Raw genomic sequence first — 15,416 nt, forward strand, 5'->3', positions numbered from 1 at the left:
TATCCTTAGGTTTGGTCTTCTCATTGCATCCTGGATTTCCTGGATGTTTTGGGTTAGTAGCTTTTTGCATTTTATTTGACTGTTCTGTCAATGTTTTCTAGAAAGACATAAATAGCACCCTCAAAGAAATACAGGAGAGCACAGGTAAACAGCTAGAAGCCCTTCAAGAGGAAACACAAAAATCCCTAAAGAACTACAAGAAAACACAAACAGGTGAAGGAAATGAACAAAACCATCCAGAATCTACATATGGAAATAGAAACAATAAAGAAATCAGAAAGAGAGAAAGCCCTGGAGATAGAAAACCTAGGAAAGAAATCGGGAGTCATAGATGTAAGCATCACCAACAGAATACAAGAGATAGAAGAGAGAATCTCAGGGGCAGTTTTTGTTTTTGTTTTTGTTTTTTTATGACAGGGTTTCTCTGTGTAGCCCTGGCTGTCCTGGAACTCCCTCTGTAGACCAGGCTGGCTTTGAACTCAGAAATCTGCCTGCCTCTGCCTCCCAAGTGCTGGGACTAAAGGCATGTGACACCACTTCCTGGCTCAACTCCTTGGGTTATTTATTAATCACATCAATCCCCAGCCTTCTTGGTGAAAACCAGGTCACTGTCCATCCATCTATCCATCCATCATCTTTGAAGAGACAACCCTGGGTGTTTAACATTCCAGTTCCCCTAGTGCTTACCTGTGAGCACAAGGACCTTTGTACCCAACACTGAACAATGACAACTATTGATACACATGTTAATGTGGAGGGGAGACAGTCCCTCCTCTACTCAAAGAACCATAAGCAGACAGTGAAGGCCCAGAGAAGGAGACTCAGGCACCCCAAGGACTAGTGTCCTAAATGGTTAAACAATTTGTGCATCTCCCTCCCCCACCCATGCTACAATATCAATGAAAAGGAGGTTGTTTGAGAAGGCAGTAGGGAAGAACACAGGAGGGGTCAGAATGAGGAAAAGAAAGGGTGAAATGATGTAATTATGTTTGAATTTACATAAATCCACAGGCTGGAGAGATGGGTCAATGATTAAGAACACTGGCTGCTAGTTCAGAGAACTCAGGTTTGATTCCAAGCACCCACATCACAGCTCACAGAAATCTATAACTCCAGTTTCAAGGAGATCCATCTCTCTCTTCTGGCTTCTGTGGGCACTGCATATATGTGATGTATAGATATACATGCAGGTAAAATACCCACCACATTGAAGAAAAAGAGTCAGTCTTGTGATGTGATCCCACCACCTGAGATAAAGTTAACGTACTGTGGAAGTTATCCACAGGTCGAGTGGGCTTGTCTCTTCTTTGTGAACCCCTTTGCCCTCCTAAATCTGATTAGTCTGTATCCTTGTTCAGTCCTCTTGTTCACTGCTGTCGGCAGCCAGTGGCATTTATTCAGAATTCTGATATCTACTTGAAAACCAAGCAACCCTTATAAGTATTGTCTCAGCCAGGGTTTCCATTGCTGTGATGAAAGTTGGGGAGGAAAGGGATTTTATGCTTACATCAATGTTTATCACTGAAGAAAGTTAGAACAGGAACTCAAACAGGGCAGGAACCTGGAGGCAGGAGCTGATGCAGAAGCCATGGAGGGGTGCTGTTTACGAGCTTGCTCCACATGGTTTTGCCTTTTTTTTTCTTTTTTTTTTTTTTAAGTAGAGCCCAGGACTACCAGCTCAGGGATGGGTACCATCCATGGTGGGCTGGACTATCCCCCATCAATCACTAATTAAGAAAATTCCCTACAGCCTTGCCTGCAGCCCAATCTTATGAAGACATTTTTTTTTTCAATTGAGACTCCCTCCTCTCTGATGACTCCAGCTTGTGTCAAGTTGACTTAAAACCAGGCAGCACAAGTATGCACTCTCTTGTAGTGTTATGCTTCATTTATTGGAGACATGTATCATGAATGCATTAGGCCAGTGCCTGGAGTAAGACTTTTATGGCTTGCAGGGTATGATTATATATGCCTATAAACCAGACATTTGGGAGGTGGAAGCAGGAGAATCAGAAGTTCAAGGTCATCCTCAGGTACATAGCCTGTCTAAGGCCCGCCTAGACTACATGGTACTCTGTTTCAGTTGAGCTCCCTGCCCCCTGCCAAAAAGAAACAAATAAACAAAGAAAACCCAACAACAACAAAATATCAACAAAAACAAGCCTTTTATGGATGGTGATAGGCTGAATCATGGTGATAGGCTGAATCATGGAGATGCTGTCATTTAGGTGGCTGATAAATTTTGATTCCATCTAAATGTAGCTGGTGGTTAGGTGGCCATTGTGCACATTGTGGACAGGTGATCGTTGTGAACCTGGAGACGGGAGGTTTACAAAGTAGGACACACAAAGGGTTCTTGCATCTCAGGTGCATTTTTACCTCTCCATTTTATTTTTATTTACTCTACCAATGAAATTGTAAGACTGTGTCAAGCCTTAGCTTACTGGGGACCCTCTGAGTGAACCACATGAAGCCTGGATTGATGCAAAAAGCAAGAGGATTTTATTGTTCCAATGTACTGGGGTCATCCCAGGCAGAAAGAGAGGTGGCAACCCACACAGCTTGTTCAGTGAGCTTTTATACAGATTTTGAGGGTAGACTTGGGTAATAGCATGAATTGGTTTATGCCCATTTGAGGTCAGCACTGACCTTTCTTGGCAGTGGTGGCCCCAGGTGTGGTCTTAATCACCAGAAGGCAGAACTGAAATATTTTTGGTCATTCGTTATCTGCACCTGCCCTGCTTCTTTTCAGGGACTTCCTGTAAAGTTTGTATTGCTGGGACATTCTGGGAAGGGAGCATGCATTCCTGGCAAGGTCTTTCAGCAGCCATCTTATGTTCTCTAAGGTCACACAAAATCAAGATAGAGTCTCATTGTATACACCCCTCTGGCTTCAACTAGTGCTGGTGCTCTTGCCTTAGCCTCCCAGTGGCTGGATTTACAGCTGTGTGCTACCAGAGGTGTGTGCCACTATTTGAGAATTTTATTTATGCATACTATATACTTAGTTCACATTCACCCTCATGCAGTCCTCTAACTCCCTCTGGATACTTCAGCTTCAAGTCATTCTTCTCTATTTCTTTTGATAACCCAATTAATACTGAGGCTAATTAGAGCTGCTGGTACATATGTGTGTGTGGGGGGGATAGGGCCATCTACTATAGCATGAGCAATATGCTAGTGGCCATACCTCAAAGGAAAATGACTTTTTTTCTCCTAGAAACCACTCTAAGAAGAAGTTCCCCTGACTGAGGGTGAGCATAGCAGGTCTATGGGTGTGAATATAATCATTGACAAAGTAGCTTGACAACTGGATTGGTTAGCATAACAATCACAGGTTCTCCCAGGTCCTATGACCTCTATCCATGGGCTTCTGACCAAGTTTATGGCACCTGGCATGAATTCCTTCCTGTAGATCAGACTCTAAATCCAGTCTGAAGGTATTTGGTTACCCCCTCATACATAAGCTCTGTGCCATTATTTTACCTGTGGGCAATAACTTTATTTTATTTTCTTCTATTTTTGAGACAGGATCTTACTATGTCTCCCTGGCTGGTCTGGAATTTACTATGTAGATCAGGCTGGCTTTGAACTGAGAGATTCACCTGCCTCTGCTTCCTGAATGCTGGAATTAAATGTGTGTCTTAGCATGCCCAACTAACTTTACATTTTTAATTTCTGTCCTCTTCCCTCTCCTCTGCTGAGTTCAGCTTGGCCATGGAAGGGAAAGTATGACATGGGTTCCTGCCCCTGGAACAGAGCCAGCAGAGCATGGGCCTCCATGAGTGTTGATAGTTGCTGTAGGCATAAGGCTTGTTTGTATAATAGTGGACATATTTTCATGTTTCTCTTTTGAGGAATGTTCCCTCTGCCAAGGTTAATGACTCCATGATAATCAGAGACTGCGCAAGTCCTGGAGGCCAGGGTGATTCTATGTCTCAGCGAAATGGTAGAACACTGTGATCTTCAGGACAGCCTTAAGGCTGTGGGAAAGAACACTGAAACCATGAGTACAAAAATATATAATTTCTCAACTATGCAAAGCATAAGGATGCAATATTAATTGTATAAGGATCTTCACAGATCTAAAGGAACAAAGGCAGCTGCACTATGAGCCAGCTTGAAAGAAAGGTACAAAGACAGACAGATACAAATGCGGGCAGATTCCTTAATTTCAGCCTGGGACAGAGCAGATTTAAGTCCAGGCACAGTCAGATGGATAATTCCAGAGTGGGGTCACACCTAGCTATCTTATTGTCTGTGCTTGTGCTTGTTGTCTCTTCCTAAGAATCCAGAGGATGGGATTGTGGGATACTGATTCATGGGATAATGAAAGGGAACCTGGAGTAATGACAGAATTGATATGTAAATTAAAAAACTGGGTTTTTGATCTGCAAGAGATCCAGAGAATTTTTAGAATAGCAAGAGAGAATTACTTGAAGAACTGTCTCTAGTAGAGCATAGAGCAGTCTGGAAAGCTGTCACAAGTAGAACATAGGTCACTAGCTTTGATTCAGCTTTGAGTCATTTGTTTTGCCTCTCTCAAACATCTCTTCTGAGAACCCCTCCCCAAGCTGAAGCTGGTCCTTGGCACCTCTCTCCTCCCTTCTCCTCCCCTCCTTCCCTCTCCTATCATGTCCTCTCTCCTCTTCTCTTTTGCTCTGTTTTCTCTGTAGTGCTGGGGATTATAGCCCAAGGTTTTGTGTATGCTAGGCAATTGTTATACTATTGAGATGTGCCCACCTTGCCATTTTAAAAAACATGAGTTAATGCAATGCCTTAATATTATAAGTCCCAGATAGAGAACCAGGAGAAGCCAGAATCAAGGACATTTTAAAGTTTGTGATCCAAAGTCTAGTTGGATGGGCTTCTAGAATATGTTTATTGCTCTCTTATGTTAACTCGTGCTTGTTCCCGGTTCTTCATGTGACATGTAGAGTTAGTTATCTCCCCATAGGGGGAAGGATGAGGACAAGAGACAGAGGTTAGAAAGGTAGTTCAGGGATGGGGCCTCCATTCTTGTTCTTGGCCATAAGCAGGAAATCTCCTCAGAAGGAAGTCTCGATTTCTTTGCTCCTATGAGTGCACCTGCTTGGAAGGTTTAACACAAGGTAGAACTAAAACCCCTGTCCTGACATAATCCCTTAGGTGAGCAGCTTTGAAACCAGATCTTTGGATTTTCATGGTAGAAATGGTCCACATCTATTACAATTTCATCCTGCCTCCTACATGAGTTTAGGGCTACCTCTTCAGAGCACAGTATGTTACAGTGAACAGTAAAATCTGCTTCTGGCTTTAAGCACGCAGCTGTCTCCAGTTGGGCATGCCTCTAGCCACCACTCATCAGAAGGCAGGTCCACCTGAAGCCAGGCTGGAGGACTAGGGGGAAGACTTGTTCCTTTAATGAGACACAGTCCGTCTTGCCCCTACAACTCCTGCTATCACTGCAGTTGTTACCATGGTGCTCTGTTCTGCTGTTGCTTCTCTAGGCAATCGCATAGAGCCTGTGGCATGGGCTGTGACCAGCCCTGGTCTGTATGGTGGACCTACGCTCTGCTCTCACTTCTGCGATCACTTGCTGGGAAGGAAGGCGGCTGACCATGAATCACTGCTCTCCACTTTTGCCAGTTATTATTTTTTTTCAAGATTTATTTTTTTAATTTATGTTTATGTGTGTGTGCCTGAGTGTATATATGTGTAACATGTATGCAGAGTACAGAAAGGAGCATCAGAACTGGAGTTACAGGCTCTTAGCCCCTTTTCCAGCCTCTGTCTCCCTGTAGTATGTAATGATCTGCACATGTTAGAGTATGGAAGTGTGCAGCCAAGGCTCTGCCCTGGTGTGTCTCACTCTGTGCCGTGCTTGGCTCTGCTCTGGTATGTCTCACTCTGTGCCGTGCTTTCTTTTCATGCCATCCTCTTCTCTTTTGGAACAAGGAGAAAGTGTGCTGAGTTCCCAGGTCCACAAAGTTCTGAAAACACTATGGAGTCTGTGGTAGCTGAGTAGCGTAGGTCACATTTTTTGTGGCAGGAGAGCAAATGATGAGGATTCGCAGAGCTGTTGGCCTGTGTTGTGCTTGCGTGACCTCATGCAGTTTTTACTTTATAGTGAGGGTATCAGGGCTCAGGTGAGTGGTCATGTGTGGAGAAGGTGCATCCGCAGAATCGTCTTCAGACTTTAATCAGGCTCCTTGTACTTTCCATTGAGTCTGCAACAGAGATGCCCACATGTGCATGTGGCTGCAGTGTTTTAGAAGAGCTACTAATTTAAAAGAACCAGGATGTTTCACATAAAATCTTTGCTTTCTGGCTTTTCTTGAAAGCTTGTGCAGATCTGGCCAGAAGCCAGAACCAGACAGCAGCCACCTCCCAAGTCTGGTTGCAGTCCTCAGTCAATTAGAGCCTTCCACACACAGCCTTTCCTCATTAGTGCCCATTGTGGTCCCTTGAAGACTGTGAATCAAGGGTTTCAGCTCTGTGCCCTGCATCTGCCTCTGGGAACCACTGCACATGGCAGGAGGGGTAGTATAGACCATGGTATTTTACTTCCATTTGAGACTCAGTGAAAGCTGAGAGTTTTCAACACTTCTCAATAGAATTGGGGTCTGGAAGTCGTCTGTGCCATTGCTAATACTGACAGCATGATGCTCATTCATTCTATCAGGCACTTCCAGGGGCTTGTTTTCGATTGAATTGAAACCTCCTATCTTCCAGAGGTGGAAACAGGCTCAGGGAGATTAGGTAACTTGTTGGAAGTCATAGGCGAGCGAGTTGGTCAGAAGGCGGAAGCAGAGCTTGGAGCATGCTGTGGAGCAGGCTCATAGAGGTTCAGGCCTGATTCTTTAGGGCCCTGATTTTGGTCTTCTCTTCCACCAGCCCTCTCTCTTTCACGCCCCTCTCCTTCTTATTTTTTTTTTGGAGACAGGTCTTGCTATGTATCACCAGTATGTAGACAGGCTTGGCCTCGACCTCACAGGATCTGCCTGCCTCTACCCTCAGTGCTGTAATTAAAGTTGTGTCCACCATGCCTGACTGCTTCCTTCATCCTCTTTCATTTAACTCCCTCTGTAGACCTGGCTGGGTCCAGGGAGACGTTGGCTGCACTAACTCAGCCTTGTGCAGCTTGACTCAGAGGCAGGTGCCCACTGGCATGATTATTTCTCAGCTTAGACCTACATCTATGAATTGTTCTCTTAACTCTTAGTAGCTGCAGTTACAAGACCTTTCTGAAAATAATTTGTAACTTTGAGGATCTATCTGAAACTTAACACTTAAAAGCTTCTGAAACTGTCCCGTTCACAGAGGCACCGAGATGCTTCATCTGGCTGTGCTGCATTCCCGGAAGCTCTGTGTCTACTCCGTCTCAGGTAAGAGGACGCTTTTCTCACGTGGGAGTTATGTCACAAGATGGGTGTTTGGTGGAAGAGTAGATGGTATTTCAGGAGCGAAGACAAAGTGTTCGTGCAAGGGCTTCCTAGTTTCTGTTAGCCTCCCTGCCAGCCATTATTCTTGTCTTTATATTTCCTGGTCCATTATTCTTATGCATTCTTGTTTTTATCAGAGGGTTTCCTATAATCTCCCTTTTGTCAGGAATTTCGTCCACAATTGCCTGTGACTAACTGCAGGAGGCTCTGGTTCCTCAGGACCCCTGAAGCTTAAGTGATGCCTAGCCATGCCCAGCCATGCAGACAGGTGATTAGCTGTTGAGTCAGAGGTTTGGAATGTCTGTTCCTTGTTCAGCCTCATGTGTTTCTCTTTTAGTTCCCATTTCCTGGGCTTCTTGTCCTCACTCAATCAGACCTCAAGACACTTGAGTTTGAGGTGAAATTGGGTTTTGTTCCTTGATGTGGTCCTGAGGGTACAAGTTTAGTGTGCAGTTTGTAGTATGTTGGTTTTAGCATTTTGTACCTTATTAAAATTCAGGATATTTCAGGGGCAAATGTCTGTTAACTTTTAAAGGCAGCTTTGGTAGCCAGGGGTGTGGTAGATGGTAGAAAACAATTAGAAACTGATGGGTGGCATTGAAGCAGGTGACAGTCACTCATCTTTATTGATTGATAGCTTGATTTTTGAGGAAGGGTTCTTAATAGCAGTGCAGGCTGGCCCAGGACTCACTGTGTAGGCCTTGTGGTCCTTGCTAGCCAGTCCTCCTGTGTGTATCTGTGTCCGAGTGCTATAGTCACAGCTGTGGGCCACCTTGTCCTGTGGCAGGGCTTTCATTGTTGTCCCCTTCTGTCACCATTGTCATCTGTCTCTATCAGAGGTGTGACGGAGTGAATGCTACTGGTGTCGTGGTGAGGTGTGTTCCTAGTTGGCCATGGTGATGCTTGCCTACAATCCCAGCACACTGAAGCTAAGGCAGGGGCGTTGAGAGTTAGAGACCAGAGGGAGTTATATAGAGAAACCTCTCTAGAGAAAAAGTTGCTATTTCTAGTGAAAGGACATACATTCAATAATATTAATAATAATAATAATAATAATAATAATAATAATAATGGTAAAATAAAGATATGATATATGTTACTCTATTTTGTGTGTTTAGTTCTGGGTTTTTTTCTTTTTTGGAGACAGGATCTTAAAAAAAATATTCTAGTGGCTACAGGAGATGGCTTAAGGGTGCGAACACTGCTTCTGTTCTGGAGGACCCAGGTTTGATTCCCAGAACCTACAGCATGGCTCATAATCATCAGTAACTCCAGTCTCAGGGGATCTGATGCCTTTGGACATCCATGAAATACAAAGACATGCATGTAGGCAATATACCCCTACACATAAAACAAAGCTTAACAAATAGAAAAACTCAAAAAAATGATTCTTTGACAACTTCATGCATAATTACAGTGTTTGTAGATCATATCCACATGATTGAACACAAGTGAGTCTCTCCTTCCCAGTGCCCATCAACTGCCAATAGCTCCTCAGGCATGAGTGGGATCTCATGGGCCCCCTCTTTCCATGTTAGAGTGTTGACTGGCTTGATTTTATGTAGGTCTTGTGCTGACAAGTGCAGGTGCTGAGTGCGTGTGTGCGATGGCCTAGTCATGTCCAGATGACAGTATTTCATAGTGCTTTCATATAACTTCAGCTCTTACAGTGTATCTGCTCCCTTGTTGGTGCTTTCCTGAGCCTTGGGCTGTAGGGAGGGATAGGACGCACATGTCCTATTTAGGGTTGAGTGTTGCTCTTTGTACTTTGACTAGTTGTGGGAGAGGATCTTACTACTTCTGCCTGAGCTAACTTTTAACTCACCCTATGTTCCAGAAAATGGGTGAGCCTCCAGTTTCTACCGTCTTAGTGCTGGGGCCATAAGCATATGCTTCGTTTCTTCTGGATTTTCTAAGAGCTGGATATGATACTTCACTATCTGGTTTTCACAGGCTATGGAAGAGAACTTGCCCCCGGTTAGTTACTCTCTGACCTTAGTTTGTTCCTTCTGGCCCTGTGGGAAGTCTGAAAGCAAGGAAATAGGTTAGACTCTGAGCCTTCCTTGGCCCATTTTAATTATGGCTAGCAAGACAGGAGCTGATAAAGTAGCACTAGGGTTTAGGGCATAGACCAGGGATACTGTGTTCACGCAAGAGCTCAGTAAAGAAATCCACATGAAGGGCTGGTGAGATGGCTCAGCTGGTAAGAGCATTGACTGCTCTTCTGAAGGTTGTGAGTTCAAATCCCAGCAACTACATGGTGGCTCACAACCACTCGTAATGAAATCTGATGCCCTCTTCTGGTGGTCTGAAGACAGCTACAGTGTACTCATTTATAATAATAAATAAATCTTTAAAAAAAAAGAGTTAAAAAAAAAAAAAGAAATTCACATGAAACTCAAGAAGAAGGAAGACCACAGTGTGGATACTTTGGTCCTTCTTAGAATGGGGATCAAAATACCCATGGTAGGAAATACAGAGACAAAGTTTGGGGCAGAAACTGAAGGAAAGGCCATCCAGTGACAGTCCTACCTAGGGATCCATCCCATATACAGTTACCAAACCCAGACACTGTTGTGGATGCCAACAAGTGCTTGCTGACAGGAGCCTGATATAGCTGTCTCCTGAGAGGCTCTAACAGTGCCTCACAAATACAGAGGTGGATGATCACAGACATCCATTGGACTGATCACAGGGTCCCCAATGGAGGAGCTAGAGAAAGGATCAAAGGAGCTGAAGGGGTTTACAGCTCCCTAGGAGGAACAACAATATGAACCAACCAGTACCCCCAAGCTCTCAGGGTCCAAACCACCAACCAAAGAGTACATATGGAGGGACCCATGGCTCCAACTGCATATGTAGCAGAGGATGGCCTTGTGGGACATTAGTGAGAGGATAGGCCCTTGGTTTCGTGAAGGCTTGATGCCCCAGTATAGGGGAATGCCAGGACAGGGAAGTGGGAGCAGGTGGGTTAGTGAGCAGGGAGGGGTGGGATTTGATAGGGGAGTTTTCGGAGGGGATAAAATTTGCAATGTAAATAATCTAAAACATCTAATTAAAAAAATGAAAAAAAAAAACTCACTTGGCCCCAGTTTGTTTGTGGAAAACTGGTGTGCTTCTTTGAGTTAGTGTTGAAATAAGAGATTTGCTAAGGGAATGGTAGGGTTGTTGCTTTTTAAGTCTGTGCATTCATTTAAAAGCTTTATATTCCCTATAGACCAGGAATTGTCCAAACTGCATTTCCTTATGCCCACCTGATTCCCCTGACTCTCATGTCTATGGCCTTTTGTAATATTCACAGGCTGATGGTTTGAGTACTCTTCATGGCTTGACTTAAATTCAAAAGCATGGGGAGTCAATGTTTATGTTCTTTTGGCTACATTCCTTAGGTTCCAGGCTGAGCTTTGAGCCCGTGCTCTCCCAGCGCAGGGAAGCACAGGCACTTCCAGCTGAAGAGAGTGCTGGCTGTTGGCAGATGACTGTGCTGGCTGCCTCTGACATTCTTTTCCCACTCCCTCTCCCTGAGCTCTTTCCTTTCCACTCTTTCTTGTTTTTGTGGTATTTGGGGTTGAACCCAGAACCTTGGTGTGCTTTCATGAAGCTCCTTTGTATCTGACATGCTTCTGAAAACAGACTTGAAGTCAATTCAGTCATGGAAGTAAGGAGTAGGCCTACATAGTCAGAGGTTACGGGTGGACTTTCTTACATTGGATACTGTGTCTTTAAGTGTATGTGTAACATCAATGTCTTGATGATCCAAAGGTCCCTCTACTCTTTTTTTTTAATATTATTTTTATTTTTTATTAGATATTTTCTTTATTTACATTTCAAATGATATCTCCGTTTCAGTTTCCCCTCCAGAAAAAAAAAGCAACCCTGTTCCCTTCCCCCTCCCCCTGCTCACCAGCCCACCCTCTCTTTGCTGGCATTCCCCTACACTGGGGCATAGAACCTTCACAGGGCCAAGGGCCTCTCCTCCCATTGATGACTGACTAGGCCATCCTCTGCTACATATGCAGCTGGAGCCATGAGTCCTACCATGTGTACTCCTTGGTTGGTGGTTTAGTCCCTGGGAGCTCTGAGGGTACTGGTTAGTTCATATTGTTGTTCATCCTAAGGGGCTGTAAACCCCTTCAGCTCCTTGGGTCCTTTCTCTAGCTTCTTCGTTGGTGACCCTGTGCTCAGTCCAATGGACGGCTGTGAACCTCTACTTCTGTGTTATTGGGCACTGTCAGAGCCTCTCAGGAGACAGCTATATCAGGCTCCTGTCAGCCAGCACTTGTTGGCATCCACAATAGTGTCTGGGTTTGGTGATTGAATATGGGAAGGATTCCCTTCTTCCCCTACTTTTTCTCTTCTGAATAATGTAGCCTAGAGTTTGGGGGGAGGGAGTAGGCACTCAAACTTCTGATTCTTCTGCCTCAGCTTCCTGGGTTACAGGTGTGCACTACCGTATCTGCCTTATATTATTTCCTGATGGGCTGAGATGTTGGAACTTAGTTAAAAATAAATCTTTAAAAAGTGTATGTATGTGCCTGTCTGTGTTTGAGTGTGTGCATATGTACACGCAAGGTGCCTTTGGAATCAGATCCCCTGCTGCTGGAGTTCAGTGTGGCTGTGAGCTGCCTGATGTGGGTCTTCTGTTGGAGCAGCAAGTGCTGTGCTTGTAACGACTGTACCCCCTTTCCAGCCTCAGATGCTTGAATTTGCAGCAATTATATTATTTTAAATATTCTTTTTAAAAATTATGAATGTTACAAAAAGCATTTGCAAGTATCTGACTTACTGATGGAATTTTGATGATGCCCTTGGAATGGGAAGAAGATGGCCTCCTTTATTCTTTCCTGTGCTCATGTGATCTAATTAGGAAATATATACTTACTATTTGATGGTTCTGGGCTACTTAAACATTTCTAGACTGCTTATCTAAAATTGCACTGAAAACTTATTAGAAGACCTATAATTTGTTTCTTTTACTTTTGATATTCTTGGAGAATTTTTGGAGATGATCTCTCTCTCTCTCTCTCTCTCTCTCTCTCTTTCTCTCTAGTATATTCAGCCTATATATCTTATATGATTTATTTTTGGCAATACAAGTAATTTTAATATTTATGCTACTGATGCTTTTGTAAAAGGAAAAAAATGCTCAGAAAATTTAGATTCTTAAATGTTGCCTTCAGTCCAAAAGAGTTATCAAAGGAAAATAAGTTGTCTTTATTCTCTGCAATTGCACCATTTTTATAAAATTTGTTTTTATTTTAAAAATATTCATCTACTTATTGAGACAGAACATCACTAGTAGCTTTGACTGGCCTGAAGCTCACTCTTTGGACCAGACTAGCCTTGAACTCAGAGCTCCTCCTGCTTCTGCCTCCTCAGTGCTGCGATTTAAGCCATGCCCACTGTTTCCAGTTACACTGAGCTTTGGGTGGTATTGCCTTAGTTTTGGAAGTTTATCAATATAGTTGGACTTCTGATTGAACCCATGTTCTAATGACACTTTGAGGAGAAAGTAGGGGCAAGAGGGTGTGGTAGTGTACCCTTGAGCAATGGATGTTTTCTCACCTCAGCTGAGTATAGATGGCGTGGGTTAGTGTTAGAGTTAGGATTAGGGGCCCAGAGGGTCTCGGTTCCTGGTCAGTCAGCAGCCACTGCTTAGGACTTGAGGAATGAATTTCAGACAGTGGGCCTGAGTTTTAGAAGGAAGCTGTGTTATAAGAGAGAGAGAGCAGGCCTCATCCATACCCCCCAAGGCTAGAGGGGCTAGGAAGTCCTTACTGGGTTGGTAGGATGAGCAGGTCAGCCCAGTTGTCCCACCTGTGAGGTGGTCATGTGTCTCCATCCTGGTGTCTTTGACTATGGCTTTGGATGGCCTCACATAGGTAGCTGGGCTCATTTAGGTTGCTCTGTAAGAGGAGAAAAAGATAAAAACAAGAAACCAGAGAGGACATGAACCAGTACCCTCAGTGCTGTTGCTGTCTTTGGCCTCTGACCAGGACAGATCCTGGGATAGATCCAAGGCTGTTTCCAGCTTCTGCTTGAGACCAGACTGACTGATGGTGAAGGACAAGAAGTGGAGTTGCTGGCCTTGGAAGTCCCTCCTCTAACTGCCTGGCCAAGTTTCTTTCTCCTGCTTCCAATTTAGGCCTAATTTGTTTAATTATTTACCCTGAGTCTTTTTTGTTTATTTGTTTTTTTTTTTTTTTCCGAGACAGGGTTTCTCTTTGTTACCCTGAGTCTTATGTTCCTTATATGAATCCTTAAGTTTGTTCCACCTTTGGCCCATTTTTGGCTGCTTTGATTGGCAGAGGCTACTCCTAAGTTAGAGTTTGTTGATATACTGTCATTTGTTTTATAGGAACTCAAGGAGCTATCATCAGGCCAAGTTTAATATGAAGTCAACATAGCCTAGCTCTGAGTTTGTTGCCAGTGGGTTATTTCTTTGGGGTGAGAAGCAGAGTTGGACACAGTGAGCAGGCAGAGTAAGGCCATGTGCCACCACAGTGACAGTGTAGCTTAGAGCTGAAGAAACACATTGGAATTGGAGTCAGAAGGGCCTCATTTGCATACCAGTTCCCCCACTTTCCAATGCCAGATTGAAGATGTGACAAGTATAGAGAAAGAAAAAACACATAAGTATTTCTTCTATATAATGAAGCATCTTTAGGGGAGGTATTATGGATTATACTGGCCAAAGACGGGTTACCAAGAGAAAAACCTATAGCACGTGTATTGAATATATATACACAGGGACATCCAATATGTCTGACCTTAAAGCATGGTTATGTTACTGGCTATGTAAATGCTCACTTCTTGCAGACTGGAAGGTGTGCATGAGCACTCTTCACATTCAGTGGGGGGCGGAGGGGACGCCCTGGATGTGAGTGCAGAACGGCATGTGTAGCTTGTGTTGCTGGGCCAGCTGCCTCTGGAAACTTCTCTGAGAGCTGGAACTCCTTAGGTCCATGTAGTGATTTACTTAGCTGTTTACAGCCCCGCCCCCATGTGTCTGATTCAGGCATGATTGCTAATTTTCTTGGCACCTTATTACTTTTACTACCTCCTGCCCCAGATGGCGTCCACACCCATATCTTCCTGTGTCGCACGTGAAATGTAACCTTTCCAGGGCCTGGGGCTGAGCAGCAGGAGCTCTGCACCAGGCTGCTATCCTGGTGCTGTTGGAATACTCTAGATACATTCACTTCTGTCGCACATGAGTGAGTGAGGAACGAGTTGGGACTTGGGCAGAACTCAGAAACAGGAGAGACTCAGAGAGCTCCTCTGAAGGGTAGCAGGCAACAGTGCAGCAGTGTAGCAGTATAGCAGTGCAGCAGTGCAGCAGTGTAGCAGTGTAGCAGTGTAGCAGGCAGCAATGCAGCAGTGCAGCAGTGTAGCAGGCAGCAGTGTAGCAGGCAGCAGTGCAGCAGTGTAGCAGTACAGCAGTGCATCAGGCAGCAGTGCAGCAGTGCAGCAGTGCAGCAGTGTAGCAGGCAGCAGTGCAACAGTGCAGCAGTGCAGCAGTGTAGCGTGCAGCAGTGCAGCAGGCAGCAGTGCAGCAGTGCAGCAGTGCAGCAGGCAGCAGTGCAGCAGTGCAGCAGTGCAGCAGTGTAGCAGTACAGCAGTGTAGCAGTGTAGCAGTACAGCAGTGCAGCAGTATAGCAGTGCAGCAGTGTACCAGGCAGCAGTGCAGCAGTGTAGCAGGCAGCAGTGTAGCAGTGTAGCAGTGTAGCAGTGCAGCAATGCAGCAGTGTAGCAGTGCAGCAGGCAGCAGTGTAGCAGTGCAGCAGGCAGCAGTGCAGCAGTGTACCAGGCAGCAGTGCAGCAGTGTAGCAGGCAGCAGTGCAGCAGGCAGCAGTGCAGCAGGCAGCAGTGCAGCAGTGTAGCAGGCAGCAGTGCAGCAGTGTAGCAGGCAGCACTGCAGCAGTGCAGCAGTGTAGCAGTGCAGCAGTGTAGCAGTGCAGCAGTGCAGCAGTGCAGCAGTGTAGCAGGCAG

At 44.8% G+C, this 15,416-nt stretch overlaps 1 protein-coding gene across 13 annotated transcripts in view; it reads left to right on the forward strand.

Moving 5' to 3' along the window:
- The window catches only part of Bbs9 (Bardet-Biedl syndrome 9), a 409,213-nt gene that overhangs the window by 30,626 nt on the left and 363,171 nt on the right, over nucleotides 1-15,416 (forward strand). For 12 of the 13 annotated variants that reach the window (XM_031345639.1, XM_031345633.1, XM_031345628.1 and 9 more), the window contains one exon: nucleotides 7,303-7,367. The exons of the other annotated variant lie outside the window; for it this stretch is intronic. In XM_031345639.1, the coding sequence (XP_031201499.1) occupies nucleotides 7,303-7,367 (65 nt within the window). The remainder of the gene's footprint in view (nucleotides 1-7,302; nucleotides 7,368-15,416) is intronic. 13 annotated transcript variants of the gene reach the window in all.

The sequence above is a fragment of the Mastomys coucha genome, unplaced genomic scaffold (genome assembly GCF_008632895.1).
Source record: "Mastomys coucha isolate ucsf_1 unplaced genomic scaffold, UCSF_Mcou_1 pScaffold23, whole genome shotgun sequence".
NCBI lineage: Eukaryota > Metazoa > Chordata > Mammalia > Rodentia > Muridae > Mastomys > Mastomys coucha.